Source organism: Macaca mulatta, chromosome X (assembly GCF_049350105.2).
Source record: "Macaca mulatta isolate MMU2019108-1 chromosome X, T2T-MMU8v2.0, whole genome shotgun sequence".
Classification (NCBI taxonomy): Eukaryota; Metazoa; Chordata; class Mammalia; order Primates; family Cercopithecidae; genus Macaca; species Macaca mulatta.
The window spans coordinates 9,992,207-10,010,591 of record NC_133426.1 but is presented as its reverse complement, the minus strand read 5'-3'; the positions used below and the strand labels follow the sequence as shown (position 1 = coordinate 10,010,591).

General features: G+C 39.9%; 1 protein-coding gene across 6 annotated transcripts in view; it reads left to right on the top strand.

Moving 5' to 3' along the window:
• The window catches only part of MID1 (midline 1), a 388,023-nt gene extending 380,366 nt beyond the window's left edge, over window positions 1–7,657 (top strand). For all 6 annotated transcript variants that reach the window (XM_015126930.3, XM_028842300.2, XM_015126929.3 and 3 more), the window contains exons 9-10: window positions 945–1,152; window positions 6,312–7,657. In XM_015126930.3, coding sequence (XP_014982416.2) covers window positions 945–1,152; window positions 6,312–6,660 — 557 coding nt within the window. In that variant the 3' untranslated portion in view covers window positions 6,661–7,657. The remainder of the gene's footprint in view (window positions 1–944; window positions 1,153–6,311) is intronic.
• Window positions 7,658–18,385: the final 10,728 nt, after the last annotated feature.

Below are 18,385 nucleotides of genomic sequence, written 5' to 3'. Positions count from 1 at the left end.
AGGTTGTAACTCATTTCCTGCCTTTAAATGCCTTGTACCCAATGCAGTGTTGAATGACAGGCAGTACTCCAAACCAATATTGAATTGTCAAAGAAGTAACAACTATGACAAAATGTCCAGGTGTGACTCTGCCAAGATTTTTTAATACTTAAATCTTTAAGATACAAATGTGAGTAATGAAATAGAGAAGGCCTTGTTATTTATAAATAATTTCATGAGTAGAAAACCCAGGCATTACTATCACAGTTTTTCCTAATTTTGTGGCCTGAAAATTGTATTCTCATCCTAAATTCCTAAGAGTAATGCTTTAATTTTTAATAATCTCAGAATAATATAAACCTCTAGAGTATTCTATATGTTAAAACCAAAGATCTTGATTTGTTTGGCTTCTGGTCTGAAGTCTATTGAGCATGAATGCATCTTATGCTGGATAGAACACTGCAGTGGTTGAAAATGGAGTCTTCATTCATTCCTCCTTTTTAGGATGCTATCCAGCCGGTATGTACCTGTGCTGCTTGTGTACACCTGGAATCCATGAAGCTAGCTCACACTATGTGTTCTGGCTAAGCCTTGTCCATGCTGTTGTTGAATAGTTGGCATACCACCACTGGATCCCTATATTAGAACTTGTAGACTGAAAGCTTATGAAGGCAGGCACATGTTCTTATTCACTCTTATTGTGTACTATACTTTACACAGAGTTTCTGCTCTCTATTGTCTTTTGAATATTATGAAAACTTTGCAAGCAAATGTCTTTGAAAGTTGCTTATAACGTTTAAATTACTATTAAAATATAAGATACCACTTTGTGATAGGAGGCATGTCTCAGAGAGGGCTGACTTGTTCCTGTCTTTTAAATCTGATTTTGAAAATATGCTATTGGTTATAATAAAATAAACAATCCTCTTCCTCTTCCTTTTTCTGTTTTGTGAACTTGTTTTCAGGCCAACCATTTAAACTGGATCCCAAATCTGCTCATCGAAAACTGAAGGTGTCCCATGACAACTTGACAGTAGAACGTGATGAATCATCATCCAAGAAGAGTCACACGCCTGAACGCTTCACCAGCCAGGGGAGCTATGGAGTAGCTGGAAATGTGTTTATTGATAGTGGCCGGCATTATTGGGAAGTGGTCATAAGTGGAAGCACATGGTAGGCAACTTATATTCATTGTCCTGCAGTTATAAAAAGGCACATCTCATTCTGTACTTAGAGAGTCAACCCATACTGAAATGCATCTTAAAGAATAAAGTGCAGAAAAGTTGTATTAGTCAGCTATTGCTAGGTAATGCTGCATAACAAACACCCCCAAACTCAGCAAATTCAAACAATGACCATATATTACTAGTACCCACATCTGTGGGTTCTCTGTTCAAGATTATAGAGCTCTGGTCATTGGAAGAGCTATACCATGCTAACACTGCTCTTTTATGCCATAAAACATGGGTCAGCAAACCACAGCCCATGAGCCAAACCTGGCCTGCTACCTGGTTTTGTAAATAAAGTTTTATGGGAATACAGCCAGGTCCATTTTTTTACATGTAGTCTATGGCTGCCTTTCAGCCACAACAGCAGAATCGAGTAGTTAAGAGAGAATCATATGGTCTATGAAGCCAAAAATATTTACTTCCTGGTCCTTTCAAGAAAAAGTTTGCAATTCCCTACTTTAAAACATCACTCTTCATCATTATACAAAACTAATTTCTGTTGCCTTGTATGTTTTATGATTCTAGACTGGACCAATTAGTGCAAATAGCTGAGGGCTGAATGGTGGGGGTGAAGCAGTGATCATAGGCTGGGAATAATTTCAAAAGGCCTGTTAGATCCAGCCCAGTAACTTTAGCCCACTGAGTTCTCTAAGAATAAGGGCAAAGGTCAGGACACAATTACACTGGAATTAGTTAACCTCACAAAGTTAACCTTGCCTAATCCACAGCCACAAACTGCACCCCTTACTTTGACCGTCTGTCTCACAAATGCCTGCTTGCTATTGATCAAAAAGGGAGCTATTTTATTTTTATTTAGTAAGCCCTCATATGGTACAAGTATGTGCCAGGCACTGGTCTAAGCATTTTACAGATGTCAACTCATTTATTCAGGCTTACAGCCCTACAAAGGTAGGTGCTAATATTATCCACTTTACTGATGAGGTGACTGAGGTATATGCTGAAGATCACAGGGTTACAAAGCTCACAGGTGGCAGAGTCAGCAAGTCTGCAGTCAAGGGTCAGGCTCTTAACCAGCAGTCCACAAACATTATCTGTAAAGGGCCAGAGATTCAATATTTCTGGTTTTGCACACCAAATGATTTTTGTCACTAATACTCGACTCTTCTGTTTTAGTGGGAAAGCAGCCACAGACAACACCTACACAAATGGACATGGCTGCATTCCAATAAAACTTCATTTATAAAAACAGGCAGAGGGCCAGAGTTGGCCCCTGGGTAGTAGTTTGCTGTTCCCTGCTCTTAACCACCATGCTATGCTGCTATTCACAAAAGGGTGGTATATTTTTGAAATGCTATAATTACTCTCTAGGGTTTACAATAGTGTACTTAATGAGTGATAGCTAAATCCTTGCTTTAAAAAATAAAATCAACATTCAAAATTGCATAGCCTGAAGATGGTGAGTATAACAGTGTTTCAATATAAGCATGATAAAACACTTCTTATTTATATATTTAAAAAACGTTCAATTCAAACCTATGCAAATAATGTGACATGTCTGAATCCCTTGTATTGTAGGTAGAAATTAGCCAAAAATCTAAGAAGTGAATTGTAAGCTTCCCATCTCTCCCAATAATGGTACATACTATATTGGCTGAGCGAGTAGGTTTTCCTTTGTTGTTATCCTCATAATTCTCTTTGCCTAGAAGAGTTTTCTGTTCCAACATCCTGCCAGAGGATGGAGGACAAATCCTTCATCCCACTAGGCTCTGGGCTAGATAGGCATTTGCCATTTTTAGCTGTGATGGGGCAAAATTAAAGCACAAAGGAAAACACAATGAATGCAGGTACAAAAAAGCAAATGTTTCTAGCTAATTAATATGCTGTATTAATCTGGGATAGAATCCAGGGTCTAAATGATTATTACTCTATTAATAATTATTTATGATAAATGAAACCTGATCATTATGATCTCATTGCCATTGATGAATAGTTTGCAAAATTCCATCAGACCACTTCAGTTATATAAACACAGATCAGCATTACCTTGAAAACACCCTCCAGATGTCAAAACTAACTCATAAGGGGGAAAAGAAATTCTACAATTAATTGCTACACAATTAATCTTTACAAACTTAACTGTGTCAATTTCAGAAAAATCTTCATGTAGAAAGTCACTTTACATTTCCTGGGGGGTATTAGCAAGGAAGGGGTGCCCCCTACAATTAAATGCCTGTGACATCTTGATTTGCAACAGCTAATGACATATATTTGCTTGTCAAATATAGTCCTGACTTTAAATTAATGTGTACATTATGATCTGTGCAATGGGGCATGTTAACATTGCCCTGAGAGACATAATTTTTATACTTTGAATTCTCCGTGTCTCACTGCATAACTTAATGGAACATTACATTCTGCTTACACCTTTCAAGCTCAATGGAAATATGTACCTAGTTTCACAGATTAATGATACTATAATGGTATTTTCCTTTGCTTAATGAACTATACACTTAGTTATTTTCTTACTCTCTGATGCTAATGTGCACTTGGTGTTTTATGAAATGGTGTTAACTAAACGAGTAATAACGGATTCATGCAAAGATTATTAGACCAGAAGGGGTGGGGGCAGCATACAACTCTGGATTTTGCTCCCAATTTTAATATTCTGTTTCTATTTGCTACATGTAGTCAGCCATACCTGCCACAGCTATTTCATAGGGTTCAGTTAAGGTTCAAATGGGAAATAAACATCAAAGTAATAAAAAATAAAAATGCTGTGTCACAACAAGAAGGAAACAATACAGATGTGGTGATTTTGTGATGCAAATGCAGGTTCCAAATTATCTGAAAGATGAAAATGGTATTTACTGGGGTATACAGAACATTTTAGGGAATGGGAGATACTGACAATTGCAAAATGAAAACCTTTCCAAAGTGTATGTATTAGTCCATTTTCATGCTGCTGATAAAGATATAACCAAGATGGGGCAATTTACAAAAGAGATTTATAATGGACTTAACAGTTCCATGTGGCTGGGAAAGCCCACAATCATGGCAGAAGGCAAGGAGGAACAAGCCACGTCTTACATGGATGGCAGCAGGCAAAAAGAGAACTTGTGCAGGGAAACTCCCCCTTTTTAAAACCATCAGATCTCGTGAGACTTATTCACTATCACAAGAACACTGAAAGGACCTGCCCCCATGATTCAGTTTCCTCCCACCGGGTCCCTCCCACAACATGTGGGAATTCAAGATGAGATTTGAGTGGGGACACAGCCAAACCATATCAGTGTATCAAATAAACAGATGACATTTGAGACCCTTGATGCACTCCCCAGAGGAAGGGACCCAGAAGCTTACAGGACCCTGGAAGGGCTGGGGCACAAAGTCCGGGAGTCTGCTGCTCTAGTTCGTGGAGTCATGATGAGCTGTAGCTGCTGCAAAATTGCCCACAGCACAAGGCAGGTGTACTCAGGTGCTCATCTAGAAGCTTCCACCAACTGCACATCTACTGTCTGCCATCAGGAAAGAGTGTTTCCCCTCCTCTAAGCACTTCTGGATCTTGTGCAAAGGCATCACAATAGCAGAGCCTGACTCAGACTCCTACAGGAAAGGGGATTCTGGGAAATGCAACTTGGATTCTCCTCATAAGCAGGAGAGGATGGATGGGAGGGAAGAGAAGATGCAACACTGATGACAGACAGGCCTGCACACTGGGCTTGGCAGATTATCAATTCCATCCTCCTTTTGGATTTAATGATGGCATGGTGTATTAATTTTGTTTTTAAACACACCACTCCTAAAGTGATTGTATTTTAAGTCCAGTGTGATTTTTTTAAAGAATGTCATTTTATTAAAGATCCATGAAATTTTTCTCTCTGCATTGGGTAAGGTACCATGTGTTAATATCCAGTTAAGCTGGTTTCTGCTATAACATATTAAAAGTTCACCTGTGAGTCATTTACTGTTTATTAAGAGTGATGGGTTTTGTTTATCTTAATAACTGAAATACTATGAATATTACAGAGGCATGCTTCAGAGGGGTAAAAAGAGACTAAGAAGCTTAGAACATTGTAGAAAGCATTCTTTGGATTTTTTTTTTTTTTTTTTTTTTTTGAGCAGCAAGAGAACATTTAGAATAACCAGAAGATCGTCTGCTCAAACACATTCAGAATTTTTTTTCGGTGTAGTAGGAAATATAATCAGAAAGGCTCTTGGCAGTGATGGACTGCACAATTTCTGGTTATGGTTGGCATTGTAGAATGTAGTTCGTGTTTGTGGGTTTTGAGTCATCCTAAGTTCAAATTCTGATTCTGGTACTTATTGTTAATATGTGCCATCAGGCAATAATAATAAAATAGCACTAAATATTGCATGCCAGGTCCTGTGCCTAGGACTTAACACGTATTCTCTCCTTTACTCCTTAAAATCACACACTGCAAGATGGAGACTATCGTTGTCCCTGTGGTATACATGAGAAAACTGGGGCTGAGTAATGACAAAGGACTTATCCCCACAAATGGAAATCATCTTCTGTGCTTGCCCTTGGCAAAATGCTTTCAGAATCAGAAAATGACAGACATAGTGTTAAATTAAAAATTATAAGAAGGTCAAAAGGAGAAGTCTAGGGTTGTGCTGTCCAATATGGTAGCTATGAGCCACATGCAGCTATTTAAATCATTTAACTTAATGAAAATTAAATAAATTTAAAGTTCAGTTCCTCAGTCTCACCAGCTGCAGCTAAAGTGCCCGGTAGCCATATGTAGCTTGTGGTTACCACATCGAGGAGAGCAGGACATTTCAATCATTGAAGAAAGTTCTTTTGGTCAGCACTGGTCTAGCGAATTCATTGTGTAGATTTTTATAAAAGTGAAAAAAAGCAGCAAAATACAAAGTTCAAATTCTCTGTAGTGTTTGAGCTGAAAACAGAAATGTGGGTAAATACGATGCTTCTTTCCCTGTTTGTGAGGGAAGGAGATGAGGAACACAGATGTTGGGGTTCTTGCCAAGCTTTCACTTAAAGAAAATGAACAGGGACAACAAATGATCATGTTTTTATAACCCCTGAGGACCACAGAACGGATTTAATGTGCATATGCAACATGGCTCATTGTTTTTGTTGTTGCTGTTTTGTTTCTGCAGGTATGCTATTGGTCTTGCTTATAAATCAGCCCCGAAGCATGAATGGATTGGGAAGAACTCTGCTTCCTGGGCGCTCTGCCGCTGCAACAATAACTGGGTGGTGAGACACAATAGCAAGGAAATCCCCATTGAGCCTGCTCCCCACCTCCGGCGCGTGGGCATCCTGCTGGACTATGATAACGGCTCTATCGCCTTTTATGATGCTTTGAACTCCATCCACCTCTACACCTTCGACGTCGCATTTGCGCAGCCTGTGTGCCCCACCTTCACCGTGTGGAACAAGTGTCTGACGATTATCACTGGGCTTCCTATCCCAGACCATTTGGACTGCACAGAGCAGCTGCCGTGAGCGTCTGGCCACATGGAGGAGATTTCTGGGGAACAAAAAGGTTCAGGCCACTATTTAGGAGACTGAGAAAGCACAGGCTTCATGAGTGTAATGAAATCTCACCAAAAGTGTCCAGAAATCGGCTCAGATAGGGCTCAAAACAGGAGATTCCTCTCCTTTTACTGTGTCTTGTATTAAGTACGGGCTTTAATAATTTCTTTAATTTTTTTTGTATTTAGAGGAAAATCTATAGATTATTTATAAGAGAAACATAATCGGGATTACAACTTTTAGGAATTACTTGGTTTTGCACATTAAGAGGCCCATAAGTTTATCAGCTATTTACAACCTGTATTTCATCACAATCTATGGGCTTGCAAAAAAACAAACAAACAAAAAAAAACTTTTGTAATTTTGTATGTTTATTCATCTTCTCACCTAACATCTCATAATGATCCCATGATAAGTCTTCTCACCTCGATGGTGCATAACAGGAAGTGTCTGAACCTAGTAGGGGAGTAAACAGGCTTTCTTACTCTGGTTTAATATGAAGTGTTTTAATTGTGGTGTCAAAAACTTGTATCAGATCAACTAAAATGGAGAGCAAGACAGAGAATGAAAAGAATTGATTTTGGACCTTGGACCTTGCCGCGGCTAAATCTTTGCCCTCTGATAGCTGATGAGATAATGTTGGAAAGAAAGGTTCTGAATCCTTTGGCCGCATTTTGCCCTGCTTCTCTCAGGGTTAAGGGTTCTGGAAGAACATTAAGAATGAGATTGCAATTGAAAATAGTCATTTTGAATCCTATTGATTATTCAAAACTTCAGGCTGATTTGTCTTTTTCGGAGGTAGGATTCTGTTTTATGGTATAAAATCTACTTTATCCTTCCTTTTAATAGTTTCTTTAGACCTGTGAAATCTCTTCACTACGTTTAATAGTTATCCTATTTCCCCCTCCCCCATATCAATTTTCCTTTTGTCTCTGGGGCTGAGTAAATAAACATGTTCTGTCACAAATAGCAGCACCCCTTTGGATTGATTTTGCTCTCCAGGACATCAGCACATGGCCCTGATCACCACTACCACATCCAAACATAAGTCACTGAAAAACACTTAATATTTATGAGTTGGTAATGACAAGGGACATTGCATAAAGTACTATTTACTAGATTCATGCCTCAAAAGTTATTATAAACAGACCTTTATTAAACACATCTTGAAATATGTAGAAGTCCCTCTATAGTCTAGTATAGTTTACAATAGAGTTGTAAGACCAAAAAAAAAAAAAAAAAATTCAAACTCGTTATTCAGGAACCTGCTTATAAAATGTCAGCTGGCATTCTTTGCATGCCAATCTGATGCGTTGGAATGGTCCATGAATTAAGGCTTTCTTGAGCAGTTCTTGGACCAGAACTCTGGCATTGGTTCTACTTTGATGAAGGGCGTGACCTCTATAAATGGTTTCAATTGCTAAAATATTTACCTGGGATACTGGGTCAGCCATTTTTACTGAACAGACTAGTGGATTTAGACATTGTTTTTAGTTATTTTGTTTTTAACCAAATCAACCAACTGCCTCCCTGAAATAAATCAATGAGGTCCTTCCATCCTCTTCCCTAGCAGACACTCTCCTTTTTCTTAACAGATAGATTCTATATATTTACTATATTATTTATACCCAGATGAATATTTTGATAGATACCTAAGACAATTTCACATCTAAAAGATGGACACCTCAATGGAAAAAAAAATCTTTCTCTGGAAACCTTATGGGTTTTTCTTTTTATTACAATATAAAAGCAATGTGTGTTTGCCTTCTCTGAATAAACTGAAAGGGTTGTCTCAGTAATTTTTACATACATTTTGGGTAACTGGATAATGGATATTTTAATGCACTTTGTACACTAACAGGTTCTAAATAAAAGGGTCTAAAACTCAGCTTCTGAGTTTTTAAAATCATGGTCTCCAGGTACCAATAAATGCTACAGTTTGCCTTATGATGTTAACATAAAATAGTTAGTAGAAGGACAATATTTCCATGAAAATAATGTTTTTCAATATTAAGAAGTTACTACTCAAATTTTCACAGTAAGCCATTTAGGGTATGTTTTGGCTATTTTTATAAGGACATGAGAGATTATGTCATAATTTTGTTGTGGAAGTCTCACTCTTGGCTAACTTAAAAGCATTGTGGATAGTAGCAGTTACTAGTTCCAGGTTGTCGTATTTACAGGAAAATATGTATATGGTGAAAGGCCACCATGTTTAATTACTATAATGATGTAGAAAAGATTCCCATGTGATTTTTTTTTGAAAGTCTAAAATATGTATGCTGTAAAAATTTGCTGCAGTGTAATTTTGCATTCTCTTTAAACTAATTGAGGTCACAGTATTTTATTATTTGAGGTCCTCACCACAGGAAACACTGCGATACAGGGGCAAAAGAGATGGCAGTGCCAATTAAATTAATACAACAAAATCAATGCAGCACCAACCAAGACTGCTAGGTCTGGTGTCATGGGTATGCCCAGAGCCCAGGAGTTCAGAAGGGCCCTAAGCTTGATTTAATGCTCTGCTGTTGCTGTCTTGAAATTCTTAATGATTTTTGAACAAGGGGCCTGCATTTTCACTTTGCACTGGGCCTTGCAAATTATGTAGCGAGTGCTCATAAAAGAACTCAGAAATGTGGTACCTCTCTTCCTGGTGGATACAAATAAAGAAATCTGGATCCAAAGTTGAAAGTTGCTGGCAATATCATTCAAGTAGGACTCTAAATAGTGGATTAAGATGAGGGTGGATTCTTTCCAGCTTTAAAAGAAAGTGACTTCAAAAATTGACTGCAAATATTGACGATGGTTTCTGCTGGAGGAAAAGAAACAGCTTGAATACAGACAGGCTTTTTTATTACGGTACTGATATATTGACCTTAAACTTGCTGAGGAACTGAACTAATGTCTTCCAGTGACCGTGGAATTCCATCTCAGCTCCAGGAACATGCAGATACCTGCAAAGAGACACGCATATATGCTGGCATACATGTGCATTTGGTGTTGGGAAGTTGACCATCTGGTCTACCTTAATAAAATGGTAAAAAGCACACAAAGACAATGATGGGGGCAGGAGGATGTTTTTGAAAACAGCGCTTCTCAACCAGGGCTCGATTTTGCCCCCCAGGAGACATTTGGCAATGCAATGGCAACTTTTGGTTGTCGCCGCCGGGGAAGGGAAGCTACCAGCATCTAGTGCGTAGAGGTCATGGACGCCATTAAACATCCTACAGTGCAAGTGCAGCCTCCAACCACAAAGAGTTGTCTTGCTCAAATATCAACAGTGCTGCAGTGTAGAAACTTGATAGGTGGTTTTCTGTTAATGCAAAACTCTCATAAAAACCTTTCACTTTTCCTGTTATTGACTATATGCTTGATACACCCAAAAAGAAAAGGGGAGGGGTGCCAATTCACCTACACTGCAGTGGCTTCTTCACCTTTAAAAATATTTATAAAATAGTTACAAAAATCTGATATCTGAAAAGCAATCCAAGCCTGTGTAAATGGGAATCACTGATAAGTATCATCATCTGTATGAGCTTGGCTTAGACATGAAAAGTTGATTCTCTTTATATCACTCCTTGCACCTGGACAAATTCAATCCCTGGTACTTAAGTCACACTGCCAAGCCCTCGGCCCTGACTATTGTCTTGATTGCTGTTGCTTTCTGGTTCAAAATAAAATCATTTTTGTGGCACCAAGATCCTCTGTCTCTGCCTGTCTCTGTTGTCTTTTGATCATTTTGTGTTTTTGCGGTTACGATGTTGACAAATATTTATTCAACATCTACCATTTTTTCATACTATTTTATGACATATAATTCATTTTCTTTTACTGTCTCTCATCCACCATTTGCCTTTCCCTATTAAAAATACAATTCTTTTACAACACTCAAAATATTCTCCAGGGAATTTTTAAAACACAATAAAGCCTATATAGAAGTGGAAACCAACCAGGTTTGCTTGATTTCAAGTCTTATAGATGGGATGAGGAAGAGAAGAGCAATGATTATTTGAACAGAGGACTGGGAGTCTTTACAGTGTGATCTAGGAGAATCCTAGCAGTTGGTCCATACATAGATCCCCAACCCCATCCCATGGACCTGATGGACCTGACTTTCTCTCACTAGAGATGCAAGCCTTTGGTCTTCGTCAGTGCTATGCAAAGTGTGGTCCAGGAATCTGCAGCTGCTGCAGTGCTATGCAAAGTGTGGTCCAGGAATCTGCAGCATCTGCATCACCTGCGAGCTTAGAAATGCCAGTTCTCCTGCCTTCCCCGAGACCTGCTGATCAGAATATTTGGGGTGGGACTAGCAGTCACCCCAGGGGATTTTGATACTAGTGAAAGTGTGTGAAGCACTGCCCTGGGGAGCTACTTCCAGTCTCATAGCCCATATAGAAAGGGACTTACCACCTGAGATGTGTTTTCAAGGCAATGTGCTTTAGAGAGAGCAGGATGTAATGCAGTGATTGTTAATGTGACTGAGCATTTTAACCGCCTCTTCTGCAAATGAGGATTCCTGGATCCCATCCTGAAAGATTAGGGATGAGAAGGTCAAGAGCATGGCTCAGCAGCCTGTACTTTTCTTTTCTTTCCTTTTTTCTTTTTAAAGCAATTCTGAAATGCAAGCAGGATTGGCAGCCAATGCAAGTCACAGGGCTCAGCATTTTTTTCTATAAAGAGTCAGATAGTGAATACTTAAAGTTTGCAGCCCATACTGTCTCTATGGCAACTACTGAACTACTACTCAACTCTGTGGCTATAGAGAAAAAGCAGCCATAAAGGAAATGTCAATGAAGGGATGTGGTTGTATTCCAATAAAGATTTATTTACAAAAACAGGCATTGAGCTGGATTTGGCCTGTGGACTGTAGTTTGCCGATCCCGACTGTAGTGGACACAGTACTGAACTGGCAGCTCAAAGCCCTCAGGGCATTCTCTATCCCCTTACACACTGAGGGCCCAGCCGTGTGCCTTCTTGTCTGGGCCTCTGTAAGCTCTTAAAGGTCCTTTCAACAATGACTTACCATCAATTCTGTGAAATCACAGAACTCCTGGAAAAGTAGTAATGCAGTGCTTAAGACAGGGCCACTCAAGGGGTATTAGAAGATTGGTTTGTTCAACAGACCAGGGTGGGAGTGCCAGCATTCTAATGATTAGCTTTACCTCCTTCCTAATTTTGACTCAAATCAGCCTTTCTCACAAGTGACAGGTGTGTAAAATATATTCCCTTTGATAAGAGTTTTGAAGGATATTTAATTTGAACTTTTGAAACTGAACAGACACTACCATAATTAATTACCTTTCAAAGTCAACTTGAAGGGCATGTCATACACTCCACAGGGTAGCCCACATCTTGCCTTTAAAAAAAAAATACACAAGTGAAATACGTTGAAGAAGGTAGTTGCTCACAATTATAATAGGAAGACAAAAAGGGAGACGTGGGACTAACAAAATCCCTTTTCCTGAGTACCATGCTCACTATGGAATGCACATTCAAAAATGTAAAATAAAAATGGGGTTAAGGACTTATAGAACAACCTTTCTTGTAGTTGTTCTTAGTAATGGGCAATTTATGGAAAGGAATTAGGGCCTCTCTTTGGGTCTTTTTCAGCCATGTTCTCCTAAGAGAATCATTAAAGCATGATTAAATAGGAAGCAGAGCAATTAACGAACAAATATGTCATGGCCGAAAACCAATTATCAATTAAGGAGTAGCACAGAAAAAATGATTTAATGAACACTGGTTCTTTTGCACAGTCTATTTATTCTCAAAGCTCAATTTTTATTATGGTCATTAAAATCTGTTCATTTTCACTAAAGCATTTCAAATAATAATGCTTATCTTACCCCTTCACCAATCTTATTTTCACTCCAACTGCTGCCCTCCCTTACCTCCTCTTCTCTGTCAAGCTTCTCAAAGGGCTGTTCAGACCCGCTGCTTCTGATTCTCACCCATTGTTGTGAAGAATCAACTCCCCCACACTCTATTGGGAGTTCTGCATCTTCACTCTACCAAAATAGTGCTCACTGAAATAAAAAATGGCATCTACATCAATACGTATTCTGATAGATGTTTTGTTGGCCTCATCTTGACACATAGCAGTTTTTGAGGTGTTGATCATTTTGGTTTTTTTTAAATCTTTCCTTAGACAATGCCATTCATGCCATCACTCAATCACCATTTGTGCAGAAGCCTCCAAATTCAAATCTCTAGGTCTGGTTTCTCCACTGAGTTCAGCCCTACACATTGACCTATTTTTTGCAGTAATCATTTTTGGGTGCCTAAAGGCCATCTCAAGTTCAACATATCCAAAACTGCATTCATGATCTCTTCTTAAAACCTTGTCCTGGCCAATCACATTCATGAACCAAAAACCAAAGGTTCAGGTTTGATGTCTCCCTCACCCTCCATGTCCAGTTCATCACCAAGTCCTGTTGATTTTATTTCTTAAATATCTATTTAACTGGCCAACTTCTCTCTACTTCTGCACTCAACCTCCAAGTATGAGCTTTCATATGTCACACATCTACAGATTAAATAGATGAAATAACCTGCTAACTGGTCTACCTGTAATCTACACTACATATTCTCCTTTAATTCCTCTCCTACAGCAGCCAAGGTAATCTCCAAATCACATCACATCTGCACACTTCGGAACACTCTTTCCATCATTTTCATCCCACTCCCTACCCCCATAACTGACTAAAAGTCCTTCCAAGTTTCTGACCTACCTTCCATGAAACTCTTCCATGGTGCTGATAAGTCCCTTCATGGTCTTGTGCTTGCATATCTCCTCAGCATCATCTTGGACCATTCTCCTCTTTTCCCCTGCACTCTGGCCACACTGGCTGTTGTAGCCATGCTCTGGTCGGCCACAAAACTCCACTTGGACCACTCATCCCTCACCTTCCTAACTAGGGCCAATATTTCAGATGACCTCTCAACCACCATTTCCTGATCTCCCTGCCTAAGCCAAATTCCCCTAATACTGATCCAAAAAGCAACCTGTGCCTCCCTTCATAGCTTTGTCACTGTTGCAACCTAGCATTTGTATAAATTTTGTTTACCATTTCTGTTTATTTGCCCCCATTAGACTGTAATATCCCTGAAATTTAAGACCAGGACAGGCTTAGCCCAATATTTGCCATATAGTAGGTGGTCTATAAAAATTTAGAGTGAAATTCTAATTTCTCATGAATGAGTTTTATGTGTAATCTTCTCTTAAGCCCACAGCATCCACCATTCTCTTTTTAAAAGACTTGTGTTTATAAAAAGTGCTTCATATTTGCAGCAATCTTATATTTTACAAAATAACAAATAATATTAAAATAAAAGCTAGAACATCTATCTTCTAGCAAATTCTATCCTCTCTTTATAGTGGCTGCAGGTCATCTGATAAAGATAAAACCTTGAATTTGGTCAAGTAAGCCTGCCCATTAGTGTATTTTATCATCTTCTACTTGGCTTCTGTCAGTAAATTCTAAGTTGGAAATCACACTTACATAATTCCTACTTGCTGGCTCAGCTCACCCTACAAGGTATCACTATCTGCTTTTGTCTTGGAGAAGTTTCCCTCTGACCTTGGTGCCCTACCTCCTTGGTAGCTCCACCCAGTTTTCCAGAAAACAAACTCCCTATTCTTCATTGCAGTATCACAATCTCAACCTCCTTCTTTAATTCCCCTCAGTAGCTGGGTTCTCTCACCTTGAACTCCTTCTGACTTGATATCCAGAGTGACCTCTGGATTTTCCAGGCAGAAGTGGATTTCTACTTGCAACTGCACTCAATGCCTATCTCAGATTACCAACTCAATGCTACTGCCCCACTTCTTTGCATGGGCCAATTTCTGTGTCCTTCATCACTGCAGAACCTGTTACCATGTTCCCAGGGTTATTGCTTTCCAGCCCCTTTAAATGAATTAGTCACATCCACATTTCCCAAAGACCCAGTAACTCAAGAACAACTCCAGGCTATTTGCAATATATAAGAAATTCAATTTAAATAATGAAGGCATAGATGGGTTAAAAGTAATAGGCTAGCAAAAGATGTAACATCCAAACACCAATTAAAAGAAAGCTGGAGTGGTTATATGAGAGCAAAGTAAGCTTCCAAAAAATGGACATTTCTAGGGATAAGGAGAGACATCACGTAATAAAGAGGTCAATTCACCAAGAAAAGCTATCAACTCTAAAGTGTATGCTTCTAAAAACAGACCTTGTGCTATGGTTTGAATGTGTCCTGCAAAAAGCATATGTTGGAAGCTGAATCTCAAATACAACAGTACTGGGAGGTGGGACTTAATGAGAGATGATTAGACTACAAGGGTTCCTCCCTCATGAATGGATTGATGCCATTACCATGGAAGTGGGTTTGTTATTAAAGGGTGAGTTCAGTCCCATTCTTTCTCCCTCTGTCTCTCTCTTTCTCTCACATGTGTGCACTTATGTGTGCATGCCTTCCACTATGTGATAACATAGCAAGAATGTCCGTACCAGATGTCTGCCTCCAGATCATGGATGTCCCAGCTTCCACAATTGTAAGCCAATAAATTCCTATTCTTTATAAATTACCCAGCCTCAGATATTTTGTTATAGCAGCATAAAATGGACTGAGCCACCTTCAGAATTCATGAAGCAAAAAAATGATATATTTGAAAAAATAGATTGGGAACAGTGGCTCATGTCTGTAATCCCAGTACTTTGGGAGGCCAGAGTGGGTAGATCATTTGAGGTCAGGAGTTCGAGACCAGCCTGGCCAAGACGGTAACACCCCACCTCTACTAAAAATACAAAAATTAGCCAGGTGTGGTGGCAGGCACCTGTAATCCCAGCTACTCGGGAGGCTGAGGCATGAGAATCACTTGAACCCAGAAGGTGGAAGTTGCAGTGAGCAGAGACTGTCACTGCACTCCAGCCTACACAACAGAGGGGAGTAAATGTCAAAAAGAAGGAGGAGGAGGAGGAGGAGGAGGAGAAGGGGAAGAAGGAGACGAGGAAGAGGAGGAAGAGAAAAAGGAAGAGGAAGAAGAAGAAGAAGAAGAAGAAGAAGAAGAAGAAGAAGAAGAAGAATCATCCGAGGGTGGTTCCAAGATGGCCAAATAAGAACAGCTCCAGTCTACAGCTCCCAGCGTGAGCAACACAGAAGACAGGTGATGTCTCCATTTCCAACTGAGGTACTGGGTTCATCTCATGGTGCTTGTCAGACAGTGGGTGCAGGACAGTGGGTGCAGCCCACTGAGTGTGAGCCGAAGGAGGGCAAGCCATCGCCTCACCCAGGAAGTGCAAGGGGTCAGGAAATTCACTTTCCTAGCCACGGGAAGCTGTGACAGATGGCACATGGAAAATCAGGTCACTCCCACCTTAATACTGTGCTTTTCCAACAGTCCTAGCAAATGGCACACCAGGAGATTATATCCCGTGCCTGGATCGGAGGGTCCCATGCCCACGGAGCCTCGCTCATTGCTAGCACAGCAGTCTGAGATCTAACTGCAAGGTGGCAGTGAGCCTGGGAGAGGGGCAACCACCATTGCAGAGGCTTGAGTAGGTAAATAAAGCGGCCTGGAAGCTCAAGGAGGCCTGCCTGCCTTTGTAGACTCCACCTCTGGGAGTAGGGTATAGCCAAACAAAAGGCAGCAGAAACCTCTGCAGACTTAAATGACCCTGTCTGACAGCTTTGAAGAGAGTAGTGGTTCTCCCACCATGGAGTTTGAGATCTGAGAATGGACAGACTGCCTCCTCAAGTGGGGTCCCTGACCCCCAAGTAGCCTAACTGGGAGGCACCCCCCAATAGGGACAAACTGACACCCTACACAGCCAAGTACCCCTCTAAAATGAAGCTTCCAGAGGAATGATCAGGCAGCAACATTTGCTGTTCAGCAATATTCGCTGTTCTGCAGCGCCGCTGCTGATACCCAGGCAAACAGGGTCTGGAGTGGACCTCCAGCAAACTCCAACAGACCTGCAGCTGAGGGTCCTGACTGTTAGAAGGAAAACTAACAAACAGAAAGGACATCCACACCAAAACCCCATCTGTATGTCACCATCATCAAAGACCAAAGGTAGATAAAACCACAAAGATGGGGAAAAAACAGAGCAGAAAAGCTGAAAATTCTACAAATCAGAGCACCTTTCCCCTGCAAAGGAATGCAGCTCCTCACCAGCAATGGAACAAAGCTGGAAGGAGAATGACTTTGACGAGTTGACAGAAGAAGGCTTCAGACGATCAAAGTTTGAACCCATCGCAAAGAAGCTAAAAACCTTGAAAAAAGATTAGATGAATGACTAACTAGAATAACCAGTGTAGAGAAGTCCTTAAATGACCTGATGGAGCTAAAAACCATGGCATGAGAACTACATGATGAATGCACAAGCTTCAGTAGCAGATTCAATCAACTGGAAGAAAGGGTATCAGTGATTGAAGATCAAATGAATGAAATGAAGCGAGAAGAGAAGTTTAGAGAAAAAAGAGTAAAAAGAAATGAACAAAGCCTCCAAGAATTATGGGACTATGTGAAAAGAACAAATCTACGTCTGATTGGTGTACCTGAAAGTGATGGGGAGAATGGAACCAAGTTGGAAAACACCTTCAGGATATTATCCATGAGAACTTCCCCAACCTAGCAAGGTAAGCCAACATTCAAATTCGGAAATACAGAGAATGCCACAAAGATACTCCTCAAGAAGAGCAACTCCAAGACACATAATTGTCAGATTCACCAAAGTTGAAATGAAGGAAAAAAAGTTAAGGGCAACCAAAGAGAAATGTCAGGTTACCCACAAAGAGAAGCCCATCAGACTAACAGTGGATCTCCCAGCAGAAACTCTATAAGCCAGAAGAGAGTGGGGGCCAATATTCAACATTCTTAAAGAAAAGAATTTTCAACCCAGAATTTCATATCCAGCCAAACTAAGCTTCATAAGTGAAGGAGAAATAAAATCCTTTACAGATAAGCAGATGCTGAGAGATTATGTCACCACCAGGTCTGCCATACAAGAGTTCCTGAAGGAAGCACTAAACATGGAAAGGAACAACCAGTACCAGCCACTACAAAAACATGCCAAATTATAAATACCATTGATGCTAGGAAGAAACTAATCAACTAATGAGCAAAATAACCAGCTAACATCAAAATGGCAGGATCAAATTCAAATATAACAATATTAACCTTAAACGTAAATGGGCTAAATGCTCCAATTAAAAGACACAGACTGGCAAATTGGATAAAGAGTCAAGACCCATCAGTGTGCTGTATTCAGGAGACCCATCTCACATGCAGAGACACACATAGGCTCAAAATAAAGGGATGGAGGAAGATCTACCAAGCAAATGGAAAATAAAAAAAGGCAGAGCTTGCAAACCCAGTCTCTGATAAAACAGACTTTAAACCAACAAAGATCAAAAGAGACAAAGAAGGCCATTACATAATGGTAAAGGGATCAATTCAACAAGAAGAGCTAACTATCCTAAATACATATGCACCCAATACAGGAGCACCTAGATTCATAAAGCAAGTTCTTAGAGACCTACAAAGAGACTTAGACTCCCACACAATAATAATGGGAGATGTTAACACCCCACTGTCAACATCAGACAGATCGACAAGACAGAAAGTTAACAAGGATATCCAGGAATTGAACTCAGCTCTGCACCAAGTGGACGTAATAGATATCTACAGAACTCTCCACCCCAAATCAAC